The sequence below is a fragment of the Chrysemys picta genome, chromosome 12, assembly GCF_011386835.1.
Source record: "Chrysemys picta bellii isolate R12L10 chromosome 12, ASM1138683v2, whole genome shotgun sequence".
Lineage (NCBI taxonomy): Eukaryota > Metazoa > Chordata > Testudines > Emydidae > Chrysemys > Chrysemys picta.
Genome location: NC_088802.1, coordinates 57544701 through 57568213, shown reverse-complemented (window position 1 = coordinate 57568213; position 23513 = coordinate 57544701). Strand labels below are relative to the sequence as shown.

At 44.5% G+C, this 23513-nt stretch overlaps 1 protein-coding gene across 1 annotated transcript in view; it reads left to right on the top strand.

Annotated features, from left to right (window-relative positions):
• FASN (fatty acid synthase) overlaps positions 1-23513 on the top strand; it is a 70850-nt gene that overhangs the window by 26524 nt on the left and 20813 nt on the right. Inside the window, exons 15-33 of the mRNA XM_005283095.5 lie at positions 6329-6444; positions 6893-7068; positions 7389-7580; positions 8025-8105; positions 8206-8391; positions 8735-8914; positions 9166-9369; positions 10951-11261; positions 11403-11789; positions 14564-14728; positions 14950-15068; positions 15191-15345; positions 15806-16009; positions 17395-17545; positions 18304-18482; positions 19048-19167; positions 19318-19440; positions 21946-22169; positions 22482-22683. Coding sequence (XP_005283152.1) covers positions 6329-6444; positions 6893-7068; positions 7389-7580; positions 8025-8105; positions 8206-8391; positions 8735-8914; positions 9166-9369; positions 10951-11261; positions 11403-11789; positions 14564-14728; positions 14950-15068; positions 15191-15345; positions 15806-16009; positions 17395-17545; positions 18304-18482; positions 19048-19167; positions 19318-19440; positions 21946-22169; positions 22482-22683 — 3475 coding nt within the window. The remainder of the gene's footprint in view (positions 1-6328; positions 6445-6892; positions 7069-7388; positions 7581-8024; positions 8106-8205; positions 8392-8734; positions 8915-9165; positions 9370-10950; positions 11262-11402; positions 11790-14563; positions 14729-14949; positions 15069-15190; positions 15346-15805; positions 16010-17394; positions 17546-18303; positions 18483-19047; positions 19168-19317; positions 19441-21945; positions 22170-22481; positions 22684-23513) is intronic.

Here is a 23513-nt window from a genome sequence, read left to right as displayed (position 1 = left end):
CGCTGTTCGCCCCGATCCACCCCTGGCCTGCTCCCGTGCGGATCGTGGCTCCCTTTCCCCGTAGGGATCCCCCCGCCCGGGCACTCCGCGGCAGCCGCAGCTGGTTCCCACGCTCCTGTCAGGGCGGGAGGGAGCGGAGGCAGCCGCAGCAGCCCGGGAGACATATGTGGTGCCGCAGATTCAGCTCGGAGGTTTCAGCACCCGGCGTATAAGACGACCCCCGATTTCGGAGAAGATTTTCCTGGGTTAAAATGTCGTCTTATACGCCGGAAAATACGGTACACTTTTATTTCCAGTTTGGAAGTTCAGCCTAGACAAATTCAGCCACTGGATTGTGTTATACCTGTGTCTGCTCGATTGAAGAGTAATATATGTTACCCATATAGGTTCTTATAGACTGTAATCAAGTCATCCCTTAACCGTCTCTTTGTTCAGCTAAATAGGTGGTGCTCCTTGAGTCTAACTATAAGGCATGTTTTCTAATCCTTTAATTATTCTCCTGGCTGTTCTCTGAACCCTCCCCAAGTTATCAACAGTTTCAGAGTAGCAGCCGTGTTAGTCTGTATCCGCAAAAAGAAGAACAGGAGGACCAAGGTGCCACAAGTCCTCCTGTTCTTCTTTTTGCAAGTTATCAACATCCTTCTTGAATTATGGCCACCAGAACTGGACACAGTATTCCAGCAGTAGTCACACCAGTGCCAAATACAGAGGTAAAATAGCCTCTATACTCCTACTCAAGATTCTTCTGTTTATCCATCCAAGGATCGCATTAGCTCTTTTGACCCAGCGTTGCACTGGGAAACCATGTTCAGTTGTTTATTCACCAAGATCTCCAATCTGGAGTCACTCCTTCCCCAGATAGAATCCCCCATCCTGTAAGTGTGGTCTATATTCCATATTTAGCCATGTAAAACACACATTGTTTGCTTGTGCCCAGTGTACCAAGCAATCACTACCCCAATTTTTGTGTCATCTGCAAACTTTATTGGTGATATTTGTTTTCTTCTAGGTCATTAAAAATGTTAAATAATGAAGGGCAAAGAACCAATCCCTGCAGGAACCCACTAGAAATAAACCCACTTAATGATTCCGTGGTTACAATTACATTTTTTTGAGACCTAATAAGCTTTTAATCCACTAAATATATGCCGTGGTTAATTTTATATCTTTCTAGTTTCTTAATCAGAGTCATGTGGTACCAAATCATATGCCCCTACAGAAGTCTAAGTGTATTGCATGAGAACTATTACTTTTATCAACCAAACTTGTAATCTATTTTTTTTTTTTTTAAATCAAGTTTGTCAGGATCTATTTTCCATAAACCCATATTGAATGGCATTAATTATATTACCTCCATTATCTCATTAAGCTCCTTATCTTGCCCAGGGTCAATGTCAATCTTGCCTTTTAATTACCCAGGTCATCGTGTTTAATCTTTTGAAATATTGGCACAACATTTGATTTCTTCTGGAACTTCCCCAGTGTTCCAAGATTTATTGAAAAACAAACATTTAACAGTCCAGTGAGATCCTCAGCCAGCTATCTGGACCTGCTGATTTTAAAATGTCTGACTTTAATAGCTGCTGTTTAACATCCTCCTGAGATATTAGTGGAATGGAAAGAGTGTTATATGATATGACTACATCAAAAAACCCACAATGATTTGCGTTTTTTTTTCCTCCCCCCACCCACCCCAAATATGGAAAAAAATTTAGTGAACACTTTGGCCTTTTCTGCATTATTATCGATAATTCTACCCTTTCCATCTAGTAATAGACCAACACAGTTGTTAGTATTCTTTTTGTTCCTAATATACTTGAAGTCCTCCTTGTTGTCCTTTAACTCTGCTGGCCACAGACTTCTCAGTTTGTCTGCTTTCCTTATCAATTTTCTACAATTCCTAGCTTCTGATTTATATTCATTACTATCAACTTCCCCTTTCTTACATTTGTTTTATTTTTTTTGTAACTGCCTTCACTTGCCCTCTAAACCATGTCATTTTTATTTTTTTTTAACCAGCACAACCTTCTTCCTCAGTTGTGGGATTGTGGCTTTTTAGGGTTGTCACAGTTCAGAGAAACTACACCTGTATTTCCTCTCTGTGCTCCAGCAAGGTCACCCACTCTCAGGCTTCCAGCTCCCCAACTGTTGCCTCTTTTGGGTAGAGGACTACATCTCACCCTGGTCAGAAGGGAGGATGTCCAAGCTGCACAGTTTCCTGTCTTCGCTATGTATTTCCCAGCAAAGACAGTCTACCTAAACACATGTTTGCTTTCTCTTCAGGCTGATTAGAGGGATTCCTTCAGATCCAAGTTACCACACAGTTCTTTCTAAGCAAGCCTATTTTATTCTTAAGGTAAAAAAGTATGAAAGAGAAACCATATTAAAAAGACTAAACGTACACACATGCTAATAAACTTAACAGGAATCATCCCACCCTAGGGATTTCTTTGCGGTTACAAGTTAATCAAAGCTGCAGCTCAGAACAAGCATTCAGTCTTATGAGGCCTCAGTAGGCCAAGTCCTTCCAACCCTCCTGTAAGGCTTGGGGCCCTTCAAGGACCAGGGGTCCTATCCTTTTTTTGAATTAGGAAGAAGGCCCTGCGTCAGCTTAAAACCCAGGCTCTTATCCAAGTCTTCTCTTTGTTGGTTTCTGGAGAATCTAGTTTGAACTAGTATGTGCATATTTCCCCAGGGAGGTGGCATCAAAGGCTCATAAGAGGAAGTTCATTAGCATCCCACTCCCTACCATAGAAGGTACTTACAGTGCCACGACAAATACATGGTTGCATTTTTAATTCAGTTTATCCCAAAGCTATTAACCCTAATGCAGTAAAGTTCATCTTAATTCAATAACGTTTGTTCAGGATATTACAGGACATTTTCAGTCTGTCACACGGGCATCTAGTAAAGTATTCCTAAACAACCCACAATATTACCTTTTTCTGATTCAAGTCTTCACAGCTGATTTGGCTCATAATTGTTTTCAGGTGTGACAATGGATGCCTCAACTTGAGCTCCACTATAACTTGCTTCCAGGTACATAGGCCTCTGCAGGCAGACCTAGGAGGTGGCTGTCTAGCCACATAGCTGGCAGTTAGGGTGGCACACGTGCCATGAAGGCCAGTGTTCAACACAAAGGGGATAAATCTGCCCCCTTCAACTCTTTATCCTAGGTGTTCTTCTCTCAGGCTGTGGTAATGCATGACACAGGGAGACTGTCTTAAAATCTCCCCAGGTGTGAGTTGTGGTTGCTGAGCTTCCCTCTGTGCTGAAGTTCCAACTCAAAAGGGTTTGTTCTCTTGTCATAATGCCCCCACCCTCCCTCCAGAGGCTGAGGACCTATGATCTTTAGATGGTGCAGAGGAAGGCACCTTTCATAGTTCCAGTGGTTTTTGGAAGTCCCACGAAACAGAAAAGAAAGTCTTTCCTTTTGGGGTCTGTTCCTCTGAGGTTCTCTTTGAAACTGTTGTCCTGGGATCCCAAGGGCTGCTCTCCCCTAGATTACCAGGTGCTGGTTCGAGTCTCTCTAGACTCTTCATCCCTTATGGTGCTATGGTCATCTTGATTCTGAGAAACAGGAACTAGCCCACTCTGTTATGGCTCTACTTCCTTAGAATCCTAATTCAGGAATAGCAACATCTCGGGATATTCAGAGGTTCCTTTGAAAAGATTCAGGGTTCAGTACTTAATATTTTGGGACTTTTGACCTATGGTCCTCTGCTTCCTTTTCAAGCTGTGAGAGCAAAAAACAGAGGGCCGCCTCCTCTATAGATGGTGAAAGCCCTTGCATGGATTCTTAAAAATCCCCAGTGATGGAGATTCCACAGCCTCCCTAGGCAATTTATTCCAGTGCTTAACCACTCTGACAGGAAGTTTTTCCTAATGTCCAACCTAAACCGCCCTTGCTGCAATTTAAGCCCATTGCTTCTTGTCCTACCCTCAGAGGTTAAGAAGAGCAATTTTTCTCCTTCCTCCTTGTAACAACCTTTTATGGACTTGAAAACTGTTATCATGTCCCCTCTCAGTCTTCTCTTCTCCAGACTAAACAAACCCAGTTTTTTTCAATCTTCCCTCATAGGTCATGTTTTCTAGACCTTTAATCATTTTTGTTGCTCTTCTCTGGTCTCTCTCCAATTTATCCGCCTCTTTCCTGAAATGTGGCGCACAGAACTGGACACACTACTCCAGTTGAGGCCTAATCAGCGTGGAGTAGAGCGGAAGAATTACTTCTCGCTTCTTGCTTACAGTACTCCTGCTAATACATCCCAGAATGTTTGCTTTTTTTGCAACAGCTTTACACTGTTGACTCATATTTAGCTTCTGATCCACTATCTTCCAGAGCTGATGTTAGTTTTGGTAGTGTGGTCCTGCAATCCAGAGACCCTGAGCTCTGCCTCTTGGGGTGGATACTGCTTGTGAGTAACTTAAGTGGCATACATGGCTGCATCAAATCTCAAAGAACCACAGTTAGAATAAGTAACCATTTCTTCTTGTGGCTTTTACTGCACATGGAAAGCCTAAAGATAGGAAGGTGTCTTTGACCCTTGGAGAATTAAGGATCCAATGACTGGTTATGCTGGGAAGAAAGGTGTATTCCTCAGTGGCCTTAATTTGAGAGCTGCAACCTATAAGGCAGTTGTGGCCAGATGTACCTTTAGCTATGCTCAAAAGCTCCCCATTTTGGAATTCCTCTCCTGAGATGATGATGAGAGCAGTGATTTTTTTTGGCCCTATTGAACTGGAAGCCAGAGAAGTGGTGCTAGAGCCTTACCAGGAGAAAAGGTAGTTATTCCTAAAAGAAATAGTGTTTTGTCTTATTTTGGACCTCCACAAATAGGAGATTCCTAAGGGAAATGAAATTCTGGGCAGCTTTTTTAGGGAGAAGAATCCCTATTCTCAACCCTCAGGCCTGGTTCACAGCCTTTGATCTTTTGAAATGCCCACTTCCCACACTTCAGTAAAGCAAAAGCACAAAGTGACTCAGGTTCCTGGTGAGGAATTACTGCTACTGGTACAAAGGTACTGCCTCTCAGTGGAGCAGCAGTGTATTCACTTTGAGTGCAGCATGGTAGTTTAAAGCTCATCTATGACAGCAGAAGCATGCATGTCTATCCATACCTGGGCTTGCCCCTCTCTGGTGCGGCCAGGCAGCTCTGCACGCTGCCCCGTCCGCAGGCACCGCCCCTGCAGCTCCCATTGGAGCGCCAGAGGGGGCCACTGGAGGGCGTAGGAGCTGGAGCGGGGCCATGTCGCTGCTTCCTAGAGCCGTGTGGAGCGGCCCCCGACTCTGCTCTCCAGCTGCAGCGCCGGAGCGGGGCAAACCCAAGACCCTGCTCCCCAGCGGGAGCTCAAGGGCCAGCTTAAAAAAGCCGTGGGCCAGATCCAGCCCACGGGCCATAGTTTGCCAACCCTGTTATAACTCTTTGTAATTAAAGATATAATATGACTCAGAGGTAGGTGGTAATTGTCAAGCTGACAAGGGAAAGGAAAAACAAAGGTAGTAGCATTTTTAACATGGTATACAATAATATCTTGATTTTAATGCCATTAGATGTAAGTAATGCAGATGTTTAGAAGGCTTGGTAAGAGTTTTTAAAGATAGGGTTAAACTCAACAATGTTAATGCAATATTAAGCTTCTACAGTTGAACCCAGTGAGACAATACACAAGCTACCATATAGCACTATCAACACTAACTCAGTTGCATTGTTTGGATTTACTACCCTTTCTCCTTTCCCCCCCCCCCCCCCCTCCCCTGGGTCAGTGTGTAGCTTTACATTACTGTTTTTCTGTAAAATGTATCTCATTAAAATATGCAGGTTGTGCCATGGGTGGTAGAACAGTTTTTATAGTGGGAGGTGCTGAAAGCAGAAACCATGTATTTGGTGGTGGTTACTATTTCAAGCCAGGGGTGCTACCGCACTTGCAGCATGCCTGAGTTGCACAACGTGACCAAGCAAATGTGGTTGTTTTGCTTGTTTGTTACCACCTTCTCTTCTGCATTTCCTGGCTTTCTTTGTGTGTTTCTGTGGGATTTTAGTATGTTGGAGTGTGGGGATTGGTTGGTTGGTTTTTAGGGATATTAGGTAAATTTTCTCCTTATTATGCTTTTGACCCTGCTCAAGGGAACGTGTCCTCCTCCTTTTCTTCTCTCCCCTTCCCCTGGCCAAACAAATGTACTTGAACTTCAGACAAAGACTTGATGTCATAACCAGAGAAGAAGTCTAAGATCCATAGAGAGAGAGAGCTGTAGGGCAGGGGGACCTCTAAGGCCAGGAAATGAATGAATTCCTCTGACAATGATCTTTGATCTCTGCTTGATCAGGCTATCCTGAGGAGAAGTTTGAAACCAACCTGCACCATACTACCTTTGATGAAGAGAGAGCACAAAAACAATCTGGAGTTCTTCCTGACACATGTTGGAAAGATCTACCTAACTGGGTAAGGAGCTGTTGAGAGCAGAGAGTTTGTGTCCCATCCTTTGGTAGGTTCCTTTTGAGAGGGATTGAGACAGCCCCTTAGCTACCCTGAAGGATTTAGGGAACATGTCTGCTACAGTCATGATGTTGCTATGAAAGAGATGTCCCTCGGTCGGATCTAAGTCTATTGCAAAGAAAATGATACTGCTAGGGTTGGGGCAGATGCATTTTTCAAGAGAAGGAGTTAAATTCTGAGGACTCCTGGAACTGGAGGTTAGACTACCTCCTGGATACAAGCATTGTGTCTCAGGGACTGCTGGTGCTATAATTGCAAATCTGACGGTTGCTGGTGTACTCTGGTGGTAGGTTTGCTGTTGGCCTTTCTCTAGGAATCCCACAGACTGTTATAACTTCTCACCACTTTCAGGGCTAAAATCACTAAAAAATTTTCTTGACCTTTGTCTTTCCAGAATAAACGTTCTCTCAAATAATCTGTTCCCACTTGTTGAATATCCTGCCCCAGTGGGAACCCCATTAATATCTCCTTACATCTTGTGGGACCACAGCCAGACTTGGGACGTCCCAAAAGCTGAAGACTTTCCCTCCGGCTCTGGGGGATCTTCATCAGCATCAATCTATAATATTGGTGCGTACCTGTCTTCCTCACTTCTATGTCAGTTTCTCTTGTTCACAAAATGGGAATATAAAGTCCTCTAAGCAGCATCACCAAAACCTTATATGAAGAGGGTGTGCTAACTTTGTGGCTGGAACTGCTTTTGAGGTTAGAAATGAAGTGATCTGAACAAAGCTGGGGGGTTGGCCTGGTTCAGATTAATAGAAGCTTTAAAGACCTCTATGTGGCCAGGAGGGTTGTAAGGAAATTCCTGGAAATTCTTTCTTTGCTCTGAAGTCTTCGCTTCCTGAGAGTTCTAAAAGAATTTTTGTTCTTTCTTGTTTAACTGGCAGATATGAATTCTGAATCCTCCGATTACTACTTGGTTGGTCACTGCATTGATGGCAGAGTCCTGTATCCAGCAACTGGGTACCTGGTGCTAGCCTGGCGAACTCTGGCACGGTCTCTGGGGATTACCATGGAACAAATGCCTGTTATTTTTGAAGAGGTTACAATCCATCAGGCAACAATCCTTTCCAAGAAAGGTGAGGGAGAGGTTGCATCTGGGATCTCAAGCCTGTATAGTAAAGATTGGGAAAGATGGGCAGAAGGGAAGAGTGCATGGCAGTGGGGAGAGAGAAGGAAACAAATACATTACACTCCACCTTACCCTGTTATACATCCTGAAGTGGGATATCATGATGTCTCTGTTCCATGTGGTGCATAGTGGGGCAGAAGGTACTGTGAAGAAGTGAGCTGTAGCCCACGAAAGCTTATGCTCGAATAAATGTGTTAGTCTCTAAGGTGCCACAAGTACTCCTGTTCTTTTTGTGGATACAGACTAACACGGATGCTACTCTGAAACCTGTGGAAAAACAGGAGATTCCAGGGAATTTGGGACAGTTAGTGGAGGGGAGTGCATGAGGAAGAACGTGGGATGGAAGGGTCTCCCTAACACACGTTTCAGCAATCTCTGGGTTCGTTTGCAGGTTCAACACAGCTGGAGGTGAGACTTCTGCCTGCTTCCCACTGTTTTGAAGTGTCTGGGAATGGAAACCTGGCTGTAAGTGGTAAGTGGATAATTCTGGCTGTCCTGGCCTACTGTGAAGAATCCCATGCTATATATGTCTGAACACTGACTGCTCTTGTTCTCTATATTGTGTCCGTCAGGGAAAATTTGCCTTTTGGAAGAAACTGCTCTAAATAATTTCCGTAACCAGCAAGTTGACTTGGAGACTCCACCAAACATGAGGCCCAAATTCAGTCTGTCCAAGGCAGATATTTACAAAGAGCTGCGTCTGCGTGGTTATGATTATGGGCCAACGTTCCAGGGACTTTTAGAATCGAACAATGAAGGTGTGTCTTTCCTATAGAAAGATAATCAAGAAAGTTCTAAGACTAATGATGTGAATGAATGTGATCTGTTTATTAAAAGGACTGTATTTAAAGTGTCATGGAGTAGGGCGTGCCTATGTGCATGACAGAATAAGAATATTGTAACTGTATTGATGGAGCAGTGGGGAGGCTGGTCTCTCCTGGGCAGGGCAGGCATGCATTCCCAGGTATAGTTGTGTGGAGCAGAGCTTGTGCAGTCAATGAACAGAGATCTTATTTTTCTTATTTTATCTGTCTTTGAAGCAGATATTCTCCTATGTCTGCTGGGTGAAAGAGTACTGATGGGGCTTCTTCTCTTCCCCAGGTAACACAGGAAAAGTCCTGTGGAATGGGAACTGGGTAACTTTCCTTGACACCTTGCTGCAGATGATCATCTTGGGTGAGACAGGTCACAGCCTGCGCTTACCAACTAGAATACGCTCTGTGTGCATTGATCCGTCACTACACCAAGAGCGGGTGCACAAATACAAGGATGATACTGAAGGTAATGAATCCTCTTCCACAACTGGAATTTTCCCAGCTTCTTTATGGCTCTCCAGATGACCTGAAGCAGCTTCACCTGCCCATAGTAGTAAGAGAAACTTGTAAGACCTATGGGTCTCCAAGCCACTCTGCTACTCCTTTTACTGTGTACTTTGACACCGGACCTACTCTCTCTGACCATATTAAGCACAGCAATGCCTCTTCATATGGCACTTTCAACATTTATCTGCATGTTCTCTTCTTGCCTTGCAGCTTTTGATGTTGTTGTTGACCGTTGCCTCGATAACATCATGGCAGGAGGTGTTCGGCTCTCTGGGCTCCATGCCACTGTGGCACCTCGGCGACAGCAGGAACAGATACCTCCAACTCTGGAAAAATTTTGCTTTGTGCCGTATGTTGAGAGTGATTGTTTGTCTTCAGAGGCCCATCTTCGTGCCCATTTGGAACATTGCAAAGGTAAAGGGATTTCAGTACTACTATAACATGATGATGAGCAGGCGTCAAGGGCTCTTTGTGAGGTGAGAGTATGTACCTGCACAGCCTCTTGGAATCTTTGCCTGGAGAACAGCAAGGATCTGTCCCTGTTTCTACTGAGGCAGACAAGTCCAGACTACTTTAGCCTTGACAAGCACACTGTGGCTGTGATTCAGTCCACTGGCAAAAGCCAGTTGTGACCCATTGCAGCAGAAAGTTTTCCCAAAGCAGAGTCACAGTGGAACTGCTGCTGGGGGACCAACTGACTGACCAACCCAGCCCTTTGGGCACCAAGGAGAGAGGCTGATTCAGCATTTCTCCAAGACATCCTCAACAGGCAGGGCTATGGAGTCCCAGCTGGAATTTTATGAGACTCCCAAAGTGGGTTGGGGGTATACTTCCCCTTCCCCAGGGTTGAATGTGTCAGTTGCTGCAGTTGTCCTTGAAGGTGCACAAGGATGTATATTAACCCTCAACACCTCTGGGAGGAGTCTAGCCCAATCGCTTTTCAAATATTGGCAGGAGACCTATATTACAACCCATCTTAATGCAGTTTTCCTTCTTGTGCCTGCAAAGAGGGTTAGGTGCATTTATTCATATGTTCTCACCTAAACCACAAACATGCTCTTCTGACCATAACCAAGGAGGGTACAGCTCCAGGAGGTATTGAGCACTGGTGTTGGAACTGTTTATACTTTTGTTCCTGGAGAAATCTACTGAGGATACTCATAGTATAGTAGACTATTAAGGGGTGGCATGGAGACTCAGGGAGGACAACCCCACCCATTCTCCTGGAATATTTCTACAAAAGGCAAAACTTTGTTCTTCAGGAATATTTCTGAGCCCCAGGGAAGGTGTTCCTGGCACGGATGATCTAGCAGTGTCCAGAGACCATTATCTTTTTTGTCTTCCGGGCAAGGAAACTGATCTGATATTCAATTTGTTGGTGGAATTTTTAGCAAGAGTCTCTGGGAGCTCCTAGAAGTTCTTGCCAGGACTTCCCTGATTTGCATCCTTCTCATCTCTCCCCTTCCTCTTACTCTAACTTAGTCTCTGTCTCCGTAACCCTGAGTGCCCCCCCACCCCAAAAGAATCTCCCAAAACAAAGGAATTTAAGTAAATCAAACAAATCATATGTCAAATAAACAAATGTGGCACAAACATGCCACATATCTGTCATGAGCTCTACCCCTGTCTTAACCCCAGTCACTAAGGGGTCATATCTGTGGGGGGGGTTTGTCTCTTGGACTGTCTTGCAATGTGTCTGTACGGAGCCTACCCCAATGAGCCCTATCCTGATTGGCTGCTACCACAATACAAATCAGCAATAATAATGAGCTCCTGTTTGGAAATGGTTTATGTAACTGGGTTGTATGGATTACATACTTGGGCTACACAGTAACCAAAACCAAGGCTAACATTTTTGGAAAGCCATGAGTGATGCCGTCCTCCAGCAGTTCTGCTTGCTATTGCTTATTTGGAGAAGGAATCCTCTACAGGACTGGAAGAAGAGGAAAAGCTGTGTAAGGAACTGATTTTTTTTCTCCTGCTCCTGTGTTCTAGGTCTGATTTGCAAATTACAGAAGAAGGTAGAATTCCATGGAGTCAAACTGGCCATCCCAGGGCTAGAGACAGTAGGGGCCTTTAGAGAGACTGGGTCCATGCAGAAGGGCCTCCTCCACATCCTTTCTGAAATCTGCCGCCTGGAACTGAATGGAAACCTGTATTCAGAGCTAGAACAGATTGTTACTCAAGAGAAGATGCATCTCCAGGATGATCCCCTACTCAATGCCTTGCTAGATTCTCCTGAGCTGAAGGCTTGTGTGGATATAGCACTGGAGAACATTACCAGTCACAGGATGAAGATAGTGGAGGTTAGTTGGGACCCCAGGATGAGAAACTATAGACTGAATCTCTAAGAGGCTTTGAAATCTCAACAGTTTTTCTTCTCTCGTCATAATGTGCTAACCATGTCCAGGATTTTCATCTTATTCCCTCTGTTTCGTTCCTTGCAGGCTCTGGCAGGAGATGGACGTCTGTTCTCTCGTGTTACTGGTCTCCTAAATACTCAGCCCATGCTACAACTGGACTACACTGCCACTGACCGAGCCCCAGAGATCCTTTCAGTCAATGAAAGCCAGCTGCAGGAAACTGGTGTTTCCATTGCCCAGTGGGATCCTATCAGCCCTCCTCCTGGACACCTGACCAGTGCTGACTTGCTGGTGTGCAACTGCTCAGTGAGCATTTTTGGGAACCCAGCAGAGATTCTCTCCAACTTGGCAGCCACGGTGAAAGAAGGAGGGTTTGTTTTACTGCACACCCTTCTCAAAGGAGAAACGCTTGGAGAAATCATCAGTTTCCTTACAACTCCAGATTTTCAGCAGAGAGGCCTCTTGGCTCAGGTAAACAATTTGCTTTCCAGACTCCTTTTGATGTTTCCTCTACAGTTAGCCCTAAACTCCACTTTGTTGCATACAGAATCTCAGGCAGTTCATTTCATTGAATGGCTGCTCCATCCTATCTTGTTCCTTCTCAGGAATGTATAGAAATATTCCTTGTCAGCAGAGACTAGTTCTGAATCCATCAGTGTTGCAAAAGTAGGGAAGTCAATTCAGGTGAGTTTAGGTCAGAATTCCTTTCATAATGTATTTCAGGTGACCAGTTTTAGTACTATGGATCTCCGTATAAAAACATACTCCATCTGCAAACTAGTTGTTCTAGTCTGTTTGCTGTATTATCATGGGGGCTCTGAGTTAAAGGTACATTTGTTCTTCCTGCTCTGGAAATGCTGAAGGCAATGGGTTCTGCGTCTGGGAAAATGAGAATGTGTCTCAATGCTTTGCAGTGACTCCACTGTCTAACCTCTGGGTGTGTCTGATGGGCTCCAGAGAGAGCCATGGACAAGAAGAGTATCCTTATAGCACAGCCAGGCCTTAACGAATTACAGTAGCTGTTGTTTACATGGTGTCTGTCTGTCCCCCTCCCTGTGGGGTTCCAAAGTGCTTCATAAATACAGGAAGATCCTTTATCCAGTCCTGATGCTTGAATGGAACATAGCAGCTTCTCAGTAGTGCTACACAACACTTCTTTTTAGGGCAGGAAGTGAAAAAGAATACTATAACCCATTGAAATGGCAAATGGAAATAAGGGAGGTAAATATAATCCCTGGAGTTGGAATGTAGGTGAGACACGGATTCTTACAGCCTGACTCTTGCAAAAAGTCCTCTGAGATGATTAATGAGCATGAGCTTTCGTTATGCATTTTACCCAAGGGTGAGGGAATGGTGCAAGCTCAGAACCTTCTTTACTGAAAGATCAGAATTTTGCACAGCAATGTTCTTGTCAACCAGCAATATAAAATGTGAATCTGTGAGTTTATAACCCAGTTCTCTCCTACAATTACGGGAGGTCTGTCTTGATAGTAACAAATTCACTGAGTAAGATCCTTCCCTCGTGTATACTATCAATCCTACTGAAATTAACAACAGTGCACCATTGGATGTAAAGTGAATGCAGAATTTGGCCTGTTGCAATCACTAGACTTTAGTAATTTTTTTCTAAACACTTAATAAAAGGAGGTATTATGATATCAAAGTTACTCAATTGCCCTTGTGCCTTTTTAGAAGTTGCTTTTTCCCCCTGTCGATTTATACCTTTGTCGGAGAATAACAGAGTTCTCACTTTTTATTTGGGCACAGCAAGTCAGATACTTTATTTTCTCTCTATCAATTGCATAGAGGGAGAGAGCTGAACAGGTCTCTCAACAGGTAAACAATTACAGCAAGCATTTATACCTTTTATTACAGACAATAATGAGCAACAGCTGCATTTCGTTTATACATAGGTCATTCTGATATCTTGTTTTGCTCACTAATGTAGACTCTTAGTCTACATTCCATATTATCTACACAAGGTCGCCACAACTTCTCACACAGTTCTTTACCACTCGCCTCACACATTCCTCGCTTCTACAAATCTCTCGTTATTAGGGTTACAGTTAGCCTGACTCTTGCTAACAAACTGTCATGCATTGCAATCCCCTTCCTGTCAGTTCTTTCTCTGCTTCCACACCTTCCTTTAGGTCTTTTATCCTGTCAGAATCTTAGGGTGGCAAAAGTTAAGTGCCATAGCTGAGTGACACCTGGTACCTGATATCTTTGAAAGAAAATGTGGCTTTCCCAAGTGACACTCTTGCATGAATTAAAGTACTCTTGAAACTTTTGAATGATTTTTTTTTTCTGTTTCCAGTCCCTTTCATGCTCACATTAGACTGTACTGTAGACGTGTACGTGCCTCTGGACCTGTTGCATACAGCTGAAGAGCATTTCATTTTCCTTCTCTTTTGCTGCAATGTCACTTGCTTCTTGAAAATGTTGCAGCCACCTCCTCCTGTTCTCTGCCAGCTGCCCTTCCAGATGGAGGGATTCAGGTTGCTGTGTCCACTCTACTTTTGTTGTTGTTTAAATCTTTAACTTACTTATGACAACCAGAAGTGCTGAAAAGAGAACTCTGTATTTTTTGGCCCCAGTCCTCCAACCTAGGTCAGTAACCCCTAAATCCAGTCGTCATTGTTTATAAGCAGCATTACTCTTGCTAGGCAGAGAGCCACCACAGTCCTCATTATTCTCAAGGAGAGATCTCTAACTTCTACAACTTATGTATTTTGGAACCTCTTGATTGTATAGTCTTTGAGATGTGACCTAATATTTAATTCCATTAGTCTGCTAAGTTGGGCGTGTCCAAAGTATGTGTAGCAGGTCTCAGATAGTTGCAATATCATCTTTATGTTCTGTGTTTCACAGCACCTAGCACAACCAAGGTACTAGTCCATGATTAGGGTTGTTTGGCACGATGGTAATACAAATAAAAATGAATATCTTTGACTATTTGGGGAGCTGCTGAGGTGGAAGGTAGTGACTTGTGACTATTAGAAGTCCTGTGTAAAACTCGACAATAATCTTACCATAGTTAGTATTTATCAAACTGACCTAGAGAGGAAATAACCAAGTTGATGCATAGGATCTCTGGCAAAAACTTATCCCGTGTATAGAAAGAAGAGGCTAGGACCAGCTGATGATTTCCATTGAGGACACGTTGCACACAGTAGAAGTCTAGTTTGCAATTCTAATCTTTCCTGACTATTTGCCAATAATTTTCATCTTTCTTGGTTTGGCAGGCAGAATGGGAGGATTTATTTGGGAAGACCTTGTTGAATTTGGTTGCTGTGAAGAGATCGTTTTATGGTTCAGCCATCTTCCTGTGCCGACAGCAGGCTTCTGCCAAGATCCCTATTTTCCTGCCTGTAGAGGAGACCCATTACAAGTGGGTGGAATCTTTAAAGGTGAGAATTCCTGTGTATGAAGTTGGCTACATGTCTCTCCTATTTCCAGGCCTTTCATACAGTAGACAAGAAGCCTTGAAAACAGGGTGTCTATGCTTCACAGAGCTCTTTCCCTGTGTATAGGGAAACCAGAGAGTTTATTTCAAACCATCTCTTATGGAAATAAGAACCCTTTCCTTTTCTGTGAAGCCTAATCAACCTGGCTGGGATTTCTCTTGTAGGTGATCTTAGCTGATTCATCTGAGCAGCCTGTGTGGCTGACTGCTACTAGCTGTGGGAATTCAGGAGTTGTGGGAATGGTGAACTGTCTACGCCAGGAACCAGGGGGCCACAGGATCAGGTACAAAAATGCAATATTTAGTCACAATTGGAGAGGAGACAATCTTCCATCAGTTTTTTCAACACATGACAGGGAAGCAAGTAAAATGACAAATGTGGATTGAATATTTGTTTTCTCTCTAGATGCCTGTTTGTTTCCAACCTGAATTCCTCCTCAGCCATCCCTCCCACAAGCCCTTCTGCCAGGGAGATGCAGAAAATCCTACAGGGAGACCTGGTGATGAATGTGTATCGTGATGGAAAGTGGGGCTCCTTCAGACACTTTCTGTTGCAGCAAGGTGACTTTTATGATCAGGGCCTGATGGTCATTTGGCAACATTTCCTCCCACAGGTCTTAGAGTGAGATTTGAGGAGGTACTTTTCTTTTATCTTTTATTGGCCCAAGGAATTACTCCTCTGATGTACTGGTACCTTTGGGCAATTACTGTCCCAATTCCATGACAGGACAGTGCCATGTGCCAATGTCACCAGGTAGAATGAACTATTTTGTAGTGTTCAGGTGAGATTACAGGGAGAGGGAGGTCTTTGGTGGGGTGAATGGGAGGAACTGGCTAACTATCAATGGAAAATTTCCCCTCACCCATGTGTGGCTCCCATGCCTTATCTGTCCCATAGTATGCATGCTATCCTTGCTGTACAAGGAACCTCTTCCATCAAATGAAATGTCTATGCCATGTTAATGTGTGTAAAGATCTCTCCCCTCAGAGAAGTCACTGGCTTTTCCTTGTTCTCCTGCAGCCCAGCCTGAGGAGTTGACAGACTATGCTTATGTGAATGTGCTGACTCGTGGGGACCTCTCATCCCTTCGCTGGATTGCCTCTCCGCTTCGCCATTTCCACACCACCAATCCCAACATTCAACTCTGCAGGGTCTATTACGCATCTCTTAATTTCCGTGACATTATGCTGGCTACAGGGAAGCTCTCTCCGGATGCTATCCCAGGTGAATTGGGGAGATTGGGCAGTTTCCACAACTAAAATTATGTAAATAAGTTTCCAAGTGTGACGAGAACGTTCCAGTTTTACTAGCACACTAGCTGTAAATCAGCCTTTTTTTCTTTGCTTATGCAAGATTGATATTTGAAAATAAGAGGTATTGTCTAAAAATAGACATGGGTGCCAGGAACTCCTGAGTGCAACTGCAGTGCCAATACCATTTGGCATTTATATAGTATTTAATTAATTTAATGCTCACAGCTCACGTATGAGGTGAGTATTACTCCTTTTCAGAAAATGAGAAACTGAGTTGGAGGTGAAGTGACTTGCCCAAAACCCCAAAAGGTGTCAGTTTAAGACAGGGGTGGGCAAACTACGGCCCATGGGCCGGATCCGGCCCCTCAGGGCTTTGGATCCGGCCCGCGGGATTGCCCCCCGTGGCGCCAAAGGCTCCCCGCCACTTTCAGAAGCAGCCGGCTCCACTTCCGTGGGGCCCCCGGGCGGGGGGTAGAGGGCTCCGTGCATTGCCCTTGCCTCCAGGCACAGCCTCCTGCAGCTCCCATTGGCCGGGAACAGGAAACCGCGGCCAGTGGGAGCTTCGGGGGAGGTACCTGGAGTCACGGCAATGGCAGCGCATGCAGAGCCTTCTGCCGTGTTTTTCCCCCCTCTCCTCTTCTCCCTCCCCCCCCCTCCAACCCCCCCGGGCTGGAGCGCTTCCTGAAGTGACGCAGGGACAGGGCAGGCATGCAGGGAGCATGCCCTGGCCCTGGTGCGCGCCACTGCCACCCCGGCACCGCTTTAGGTAAGTCTGTAAAGCAGTTTTGAAGCTGTGAAGAACTAAAGTAGTGTTGGTGGCGGTTGGTTGTTAGCTGACTTAACTAGAGTGTGTCCCCAACTCAGTCTAGCCACCTTAAATGTCTCTTCTTTGCCTAAATCAGAGTCTTAGTGTGAATCCTTTTTGTCTATAGATCAACACAAACCTAATGTTTGTTTATTTGGTTGGTTGTTTTTTTCAGAGATGAGGGAAAAGATCCTGCAAACAAGATGAGATTTCAATGAAGTTTCTCAAAAGAAAGCTATAAGCTAAAACGATAGCATTGAGAATAGAAATTGAAATTTGTGGTGGTCAGCTTTTCCTAGAGTTGTGACTGGCAGTGCTTCTCAGCTTTCTGGGGAGTTTGTAGGAAGAGAAAATAAACCACTGTGCTTAATGAGCTATGCAAGCAGAAAGCTAATTTCAGGATTTGGAGATGTTTTCTCTGGAGCTGGGGAGAGAGAAAGATGAGGGGAACTCCAATCACAACTTCAGAGAGAGCGTCCTTGTTGGTGAATATTTTACCCAAAGGATTTTACCGGAGCAATTTAATACCAATAATTCTATCCCTTTCTCAGGTAACTGGGCTCTGCAGCAGTGCATGCTGGGAATGGAATTCTCAGGACGGGACCCCACTGGAAAAAGGGTGATGGGATTGCTCCCAGCAAAAGGGCTGGCTACAGTGGTGGACTCTGACAAGAGGTTTTTGTGGGAGGTGCCAGAGAACTGGTAGGTCTCTTTCTTTATTTTGTTTTTTCCCACATGTTGATAAGGCTATACCCTGCAGTTGCCTGAATGAAACTGAAGTCTGATTTGGGGATGATTACAGGGTGTCTTGTATCGACTTCCTTGACTGGCCTGTGCTGTTTGCATTCTATACATCCGTTTTCCCACAGACACTGGAGTCATGTACCTTGGTATCTGTCACTATGATAACTAAGCACCATTATTGATCTCTAGTAGCTTCTGCTCTTTGCCTCTCTCTGCTTCAATAGCTTGGGTGTATCTACACTGGGGGGAGGGTTTAGTTTTGACTATCTGTTATTGAAAGCTTTTGCCAAAAAGGTGAGACTTGCAGTATGCTCTTAAAACAGTTAAGTAAGCTGGGCTCAGTTTTACCTGCTCTGGTAGGCTGGCTTACAGTTGAAGGCCCTCCACCAAGAATATTTTGTCTTTGTTGTAATGGCTTCACCCTGGGCACTGCTAGCTGCATTGTGCCAGAAGAGTCTAGCTGTTCCAATGGGTGTGAATGAGGGATGTAGTCAGACCCTAAACTACTAAGGACCTTTTCAAGGAACAAGAGTGGGGCCTTCAGTTGGCAGTGAAGGTTAACTGGGAGTCCATGCAGACTATGCATGTATTCCCATTAAAGAGGCACAGTGCTGCATTTTTGTACAAATTGGAGTCTGTGTGGTCTCCACCCTCCATTCCAGATACAGGGGGTTGCTTCTTCCAGTACTAAAAATTCTTTATTTTCCTTTCTTTAGGTCTCTGGAGGAGGCAGCCTCAGTGCCTGTGGTTTATGCCACTGCTTATTATGCTTTGGTTGTTCGAGGTGGTATGAAGAAGGGAGAGAGTGTACTCATTCACTCCGGCTCGGGAGGTGTGGGCCAGGCAGCCATTGCTATTGCGCTGAGCATGGGCTGCCGTGTCTTTGCTACTGTAGGTAAGTAATGAAGTCCCATTTCTGTGACTCACCTTCTGCACAGTTTCCTACCAGTTTATATTAATCTTGACTCCGGGTTTCTAATTCAGCTGTTGGCCACATGACAAAATCTGCCCCTTTCTCCCTGCCACAGACAAATGCATACACATGCACAAACACCCTTACCTCTGCATGGAGCATCACTGTCTTCATTTAACTAGTGTAAATCGAGAGTGACGCCAACAAAGTGATAGTTACAAGGGTATGAGAAGAAAATAAGGCCCTGAATCTTTAGATACAGTAGCTTCTCTGAAATGTGACCAAAGAAAGTGTATGACTTGGTTTGTCCCTCGCTGTAATAAAGCCGTCATTAACTTGCTAACAGGAACAAGGCAGTAGCTATAAACCTACCTTTGTCAGAGGTGTAAGGTCCCAGAGCTCTATTACAGGTGTCTGAGAGCTCCTCGGAGTTGCATCCTAGCCCTTTTCTGTTAGCAGAGGTTTCAGCAGAAGGCAGTGGAATGTATGATGTATGAGCCAAGGAGTGCTGGTGTCTCAGGAAAATAAAATGCTCCTCTGTTGTCAGGTTCTGTTGAGAAACGCGAGTATCTCCAAACAAGATTCCCTCAGCTGGATGCCAACAGCTTTGCCAGCTCCAGAAATACCTCCTTTGAGCAACATGTACTGCGGGTCACCAATGGGAAAGGTGAGTCCAAGGAATAGTGGATGCCAGAAGGGTTGCAGAATTAGAAAGATCATGGCTAGAACTGGTTGGATAGATAAGGAAAAGTCACTGAGAGTGTCCGATTCTCTGCCAGGAAAGAGCGTGCTAAATGCTGTTACTGCTTTCTTGTAGGGGTCAACCTGGTATTAAACTCCCTGGCAGAAGAAAAGCTCCAGGCCAGTCTACGTTGCCTTGCTAGACATGGACGCTTCTTGGAAATAGGCAAATATGATCTGTCTAACAACAGCCCACTTGGTAAGATATATGGCATCAGGAAAGATCTATTCTTAGCTGGACTATATCCATATCCCACAATATGAACATTGTCAGAGCTTTAAAAGGTGTGTGTACCAAGCAAAACCATTAACTTTGCAATGATACATTCATCACGGATCATTTATCAGTTTTTTCCAACAAGTACCTTCATGCAAACTCCTGTGCTGTGATTCTTGCATGGGAGAAGCTCCCCATAAATATGTGTAAAGCCACAAAGTTATCCTTCTTAAAGTCTCTTTTTAAAACGAACCTATGCCATAATGCCTACAAAACACCTGACAGTGGTTAGGCCACTCGTGTGATATGACCATCGCTTATTACACAATCCTAATTATCTCTCTACCGTGTAGCTCCCATGTATGTCTGTATCCATTTACCTCCAATCATTATATTTGGATTGTAAGCTCTTTAGGGCAGGGACTTTCTATTCATCACATGTTTGTACAGGGCCTACCACAATAAGCCCCAATCAGGGCCCTCTAGGCATTACTGCAATACTAATAATAAAAAACAGATTTATAACTAGGACATAGTTGTTGTATATGTGTTAGGTCAAGTCTTAACATCATCCTTAATGATCTTGAAGATCATTATAAACTGTAAGTAACATGTTTAATGAAACTTACTGATGATGATAAATTAGGAGGCGCTGCAAACACAAATGAGGACAGAAATGATGCAAAGGGACCTAGAGACATTAGAAACATGGCAGAAAATAACAATGTGATTCAGCTTGGAAAAATGAAGCTAATACATCTGGGGTGAGTGGGAATCAAATGCTGCTACTCCAGTGGGAGGGAAAATCCTGGGAAGCTGTAATGCAAAAAGAGACTTGACATAGGTTAGCAATATGATATGGCAACAAAAAGATGATGAAATTTTGGGCTGCATAGCAAAGACATCACAGAGCAAGGAGGTGATGGAGCTGTTGTGTTGATCACACCTGGAATATTCCATTCAGGTCGGGGCATCTCATTGCTACAAAGATAAAGCCAAATTGGCTGGATCTCCAAGAACAGCAATTGAAGTGGTCATGGGGCTGTAGGAACTGACGTGAGGAAAAAGATCTGTTTAGCTTGGTTAAATGATTTACACTGTCCATGTGTGTCAGGGATAGAACTGATGATGGAGAGGAATTACTTAGGACTATAGCATAGAGTATACCGATTTGGAAAAGGGAAACCTAGAGTAACTATTCAGAAAAACTTCCTGGTGATGGGTTTGTGACGGAGCAGGGAGCAGGGCAGATTTGACCTGGGAATGTTGCAGGGGGGTTGCAGTGGGGATGTGGGACTTCCCTTGAAGGAAGCTACCTGAGCTGAAACCTGAGCCAGGAACGGGGGTGGGGAGAATTAACACCTTCTGCCCGGGAGACTGAACAAAGGAGAGGAGCAGCGGGAGGAGTTTGGAGTTTAGTTTCGGTTGGGGCTGGGTGGTGCAACGCAGGGAACCCCAAGCTGGGGTCTAAGCTCCCTGAACCTCCCAGAGGGACCTAATTGAGGGGGTCTGGTCGTACCTACACGCTCTGCTTGAGACTGTGTGCCTGTCCTTAAATAAACCTTCTGCTTTACTGGCTGGTTGAGAGTCGCAGTGAATCTCGGGAAGAGGGGTGCAGGGCCCTAACTCCCCCACAATCCGCAACAGGGTTGTATTAGGCTTTGGAATAGTTGCTTACGGGAAGTTGTGGCAGCCCCATTGCTTGGGTCTTTTAAAACTTGTCAAGACAAAGAACTAGAAAGTGTCCAACAGGGAAGAATCCACTGTAGAGATGGACAGGAAGATTAATAGTGCTTTTACTTCTGTACATTCTATTATTCAGCTCTCATTAGTTGCTTCTACTTTCAAGATCAGCCATTTACAGTTTGTCCTGATGAAATAGTGCTTGTAACTAATATCCTTGCCAGTGACTTGTATGTGGAGCTTCTGGTGAACTAGTCTCTCTTCTTTACAGAGCACCCTTGCTCATGTAGTGTTAATTAAGTTGAGTAGATTTTAGCTCTTAGGGCTTGGCTTCACTACAGGGAGATCAACGCTGCTGCAATTGATGCAGCGAGGTCGATTTAGCAGGTTTAGTGAAGATGCAGCGAGGTCAGTTTAGCGGGTTTAAATCAGCGCTCTCTGGTCGACCTTGGTACTCCACCTCTCCGAGAAGAGTAAGAGAAGTCTCGACCGGAGAGCATCTCCCGTCAACGCAGAGCAGTGAAGACATTGGGGTAAGTCGACCTAAGCTATGTCGACTCCAGCTACACTATTCATGTAGCTGGAATGGCATAACTTAGGTCAGCTTACCCCGGTAGTGAAGACAAGCCCTTAGAAAAATAACTGGTTTATTAACTTTTTCCCTGTTGCCTCGTGACTGTTATGCCCTATACTCATATATCACTGACTAGCATGGAGATAAACAAATGGTTTTGGAAGCTAAGAAATTTAATTTGACAAGAAACTGCAGGCAGTATGGTGTGCTAACCATGTTGCTTCCTCTAGGAATGGCCCTTTTCCTGAAGAATGTAGCATTTCATGGAATACTGCTAGATGCCATATTTGAAGAGGGAAACCAGGAGTGGGAGGAAGTGTCAGACCTGCTGAAGATGGGTATAAGAGATGGTGTGGTAAAACCCCTGAGGACTACGATCTTCAACAGAGAGGAGGTAGAAGCTGCCTTCAGGTTCATGGCACAAGGAAAACACATTGGCAAAGTTATGATCAAGGTAATGACACACCTGTAGGCCTTGGCTTCTCTACATCTGTCATCCTGACCCAGGAATCCAGTGTGTATGAACTGCATACAAAAAAATGGGTCATGTGTAGTGAGGTTGAAATTCCCCAACTAGAGCAGCATAGCTGGGAAGGAGAGAAAGAAGGGATCTGTCCATTTAGTGAGGGGAATTAACCCCATCGCTCACAATATTGCCAACTCAGCCAGTTGACATATCTAATACTCTAGAGCCCTTGGTTCTGGATCCAAAGAGCTATGACATATTTCCTCTCTTACTTAATTGTTGTTGTCTGACTGTTGGAAGGTCCATGAGGAAGAGAAGGAATTTCCTGTGAGGGAGACTGAGGCTGTCAGACTCTCTGCCATCTCGCGAACTTCCTGCCCACCTACAAAGTCCTACATCATCACAGGCGGCCTAGGCGGCTTTGGGCTGGAATTGGCTCAGTGGCTGGTTGAGAGAGGCGCTCAGAAGCTTGTACTGACCTCTCGTTCTGGCATACGATCTGGTAAGTGGATAACTTAAAATAAGGGGTGGGGAGAATGGAGACCAGGAGTTGTGGTCTCATGTTTGTGCCCATGGTTGACGTTTCAGATTGTAGTGTGCAAATGAAAATTGAGGCACAACGTAGAGCTCAGTTCCCATGTCCCTCTGATCATCCAGTTTCCTGCAACACCACACTGTCCCATCTGGTTCCTTTCCCTCTCCCTTTAAACGTGCTATAGTGTCCAGTATTCCAAGAGAAATCTCTGGACCCAACCTCCTTTTCCATCTACTACATCCTCTCTCGCCTTTCTTTTGCCTTTGAATTTCTTCAGTGGACTTTCTCCTTTTGCTGCCTATGCTGCCTTTGTTAATACATGCACTCATCCTCTTACATATTACATAAGAACATAAAAACAGACATACTGGGTCAGACCAAAAGTCCATCTAGCCCAATATCCGGTCTTCCAACAGTGGCCAATGCCAGGTGCCCCAGAGGGAATGAACAGGTAGGTAATCCTCAAGTGAACCATTCCCTGTTGCCCATTCCCAACTTCTGGCAAACTTTCCTGTATTTTAACCAGTTACCAATCCATGAGAGGACCTTCCCTCTTATCCCATGACAGCTTACTTTGCTTAAGAGCCTTTGGTGAGGAACCTTGTCAAAGGCTTTCTGAAAATCTAAGTACACTATATTCACTGGATCACCCTTGTCCACGTACTTGTTGACCCCCTCAAAGAATTCTAGCAGATTGGTGAGGCATGATTTCTCTTTACAAAAACCATGTTGACTCTTCCCCAACAAATTATTTTCATCTATGTGTCTGACAATTTTGTTCTTGACTATAGTTTCAA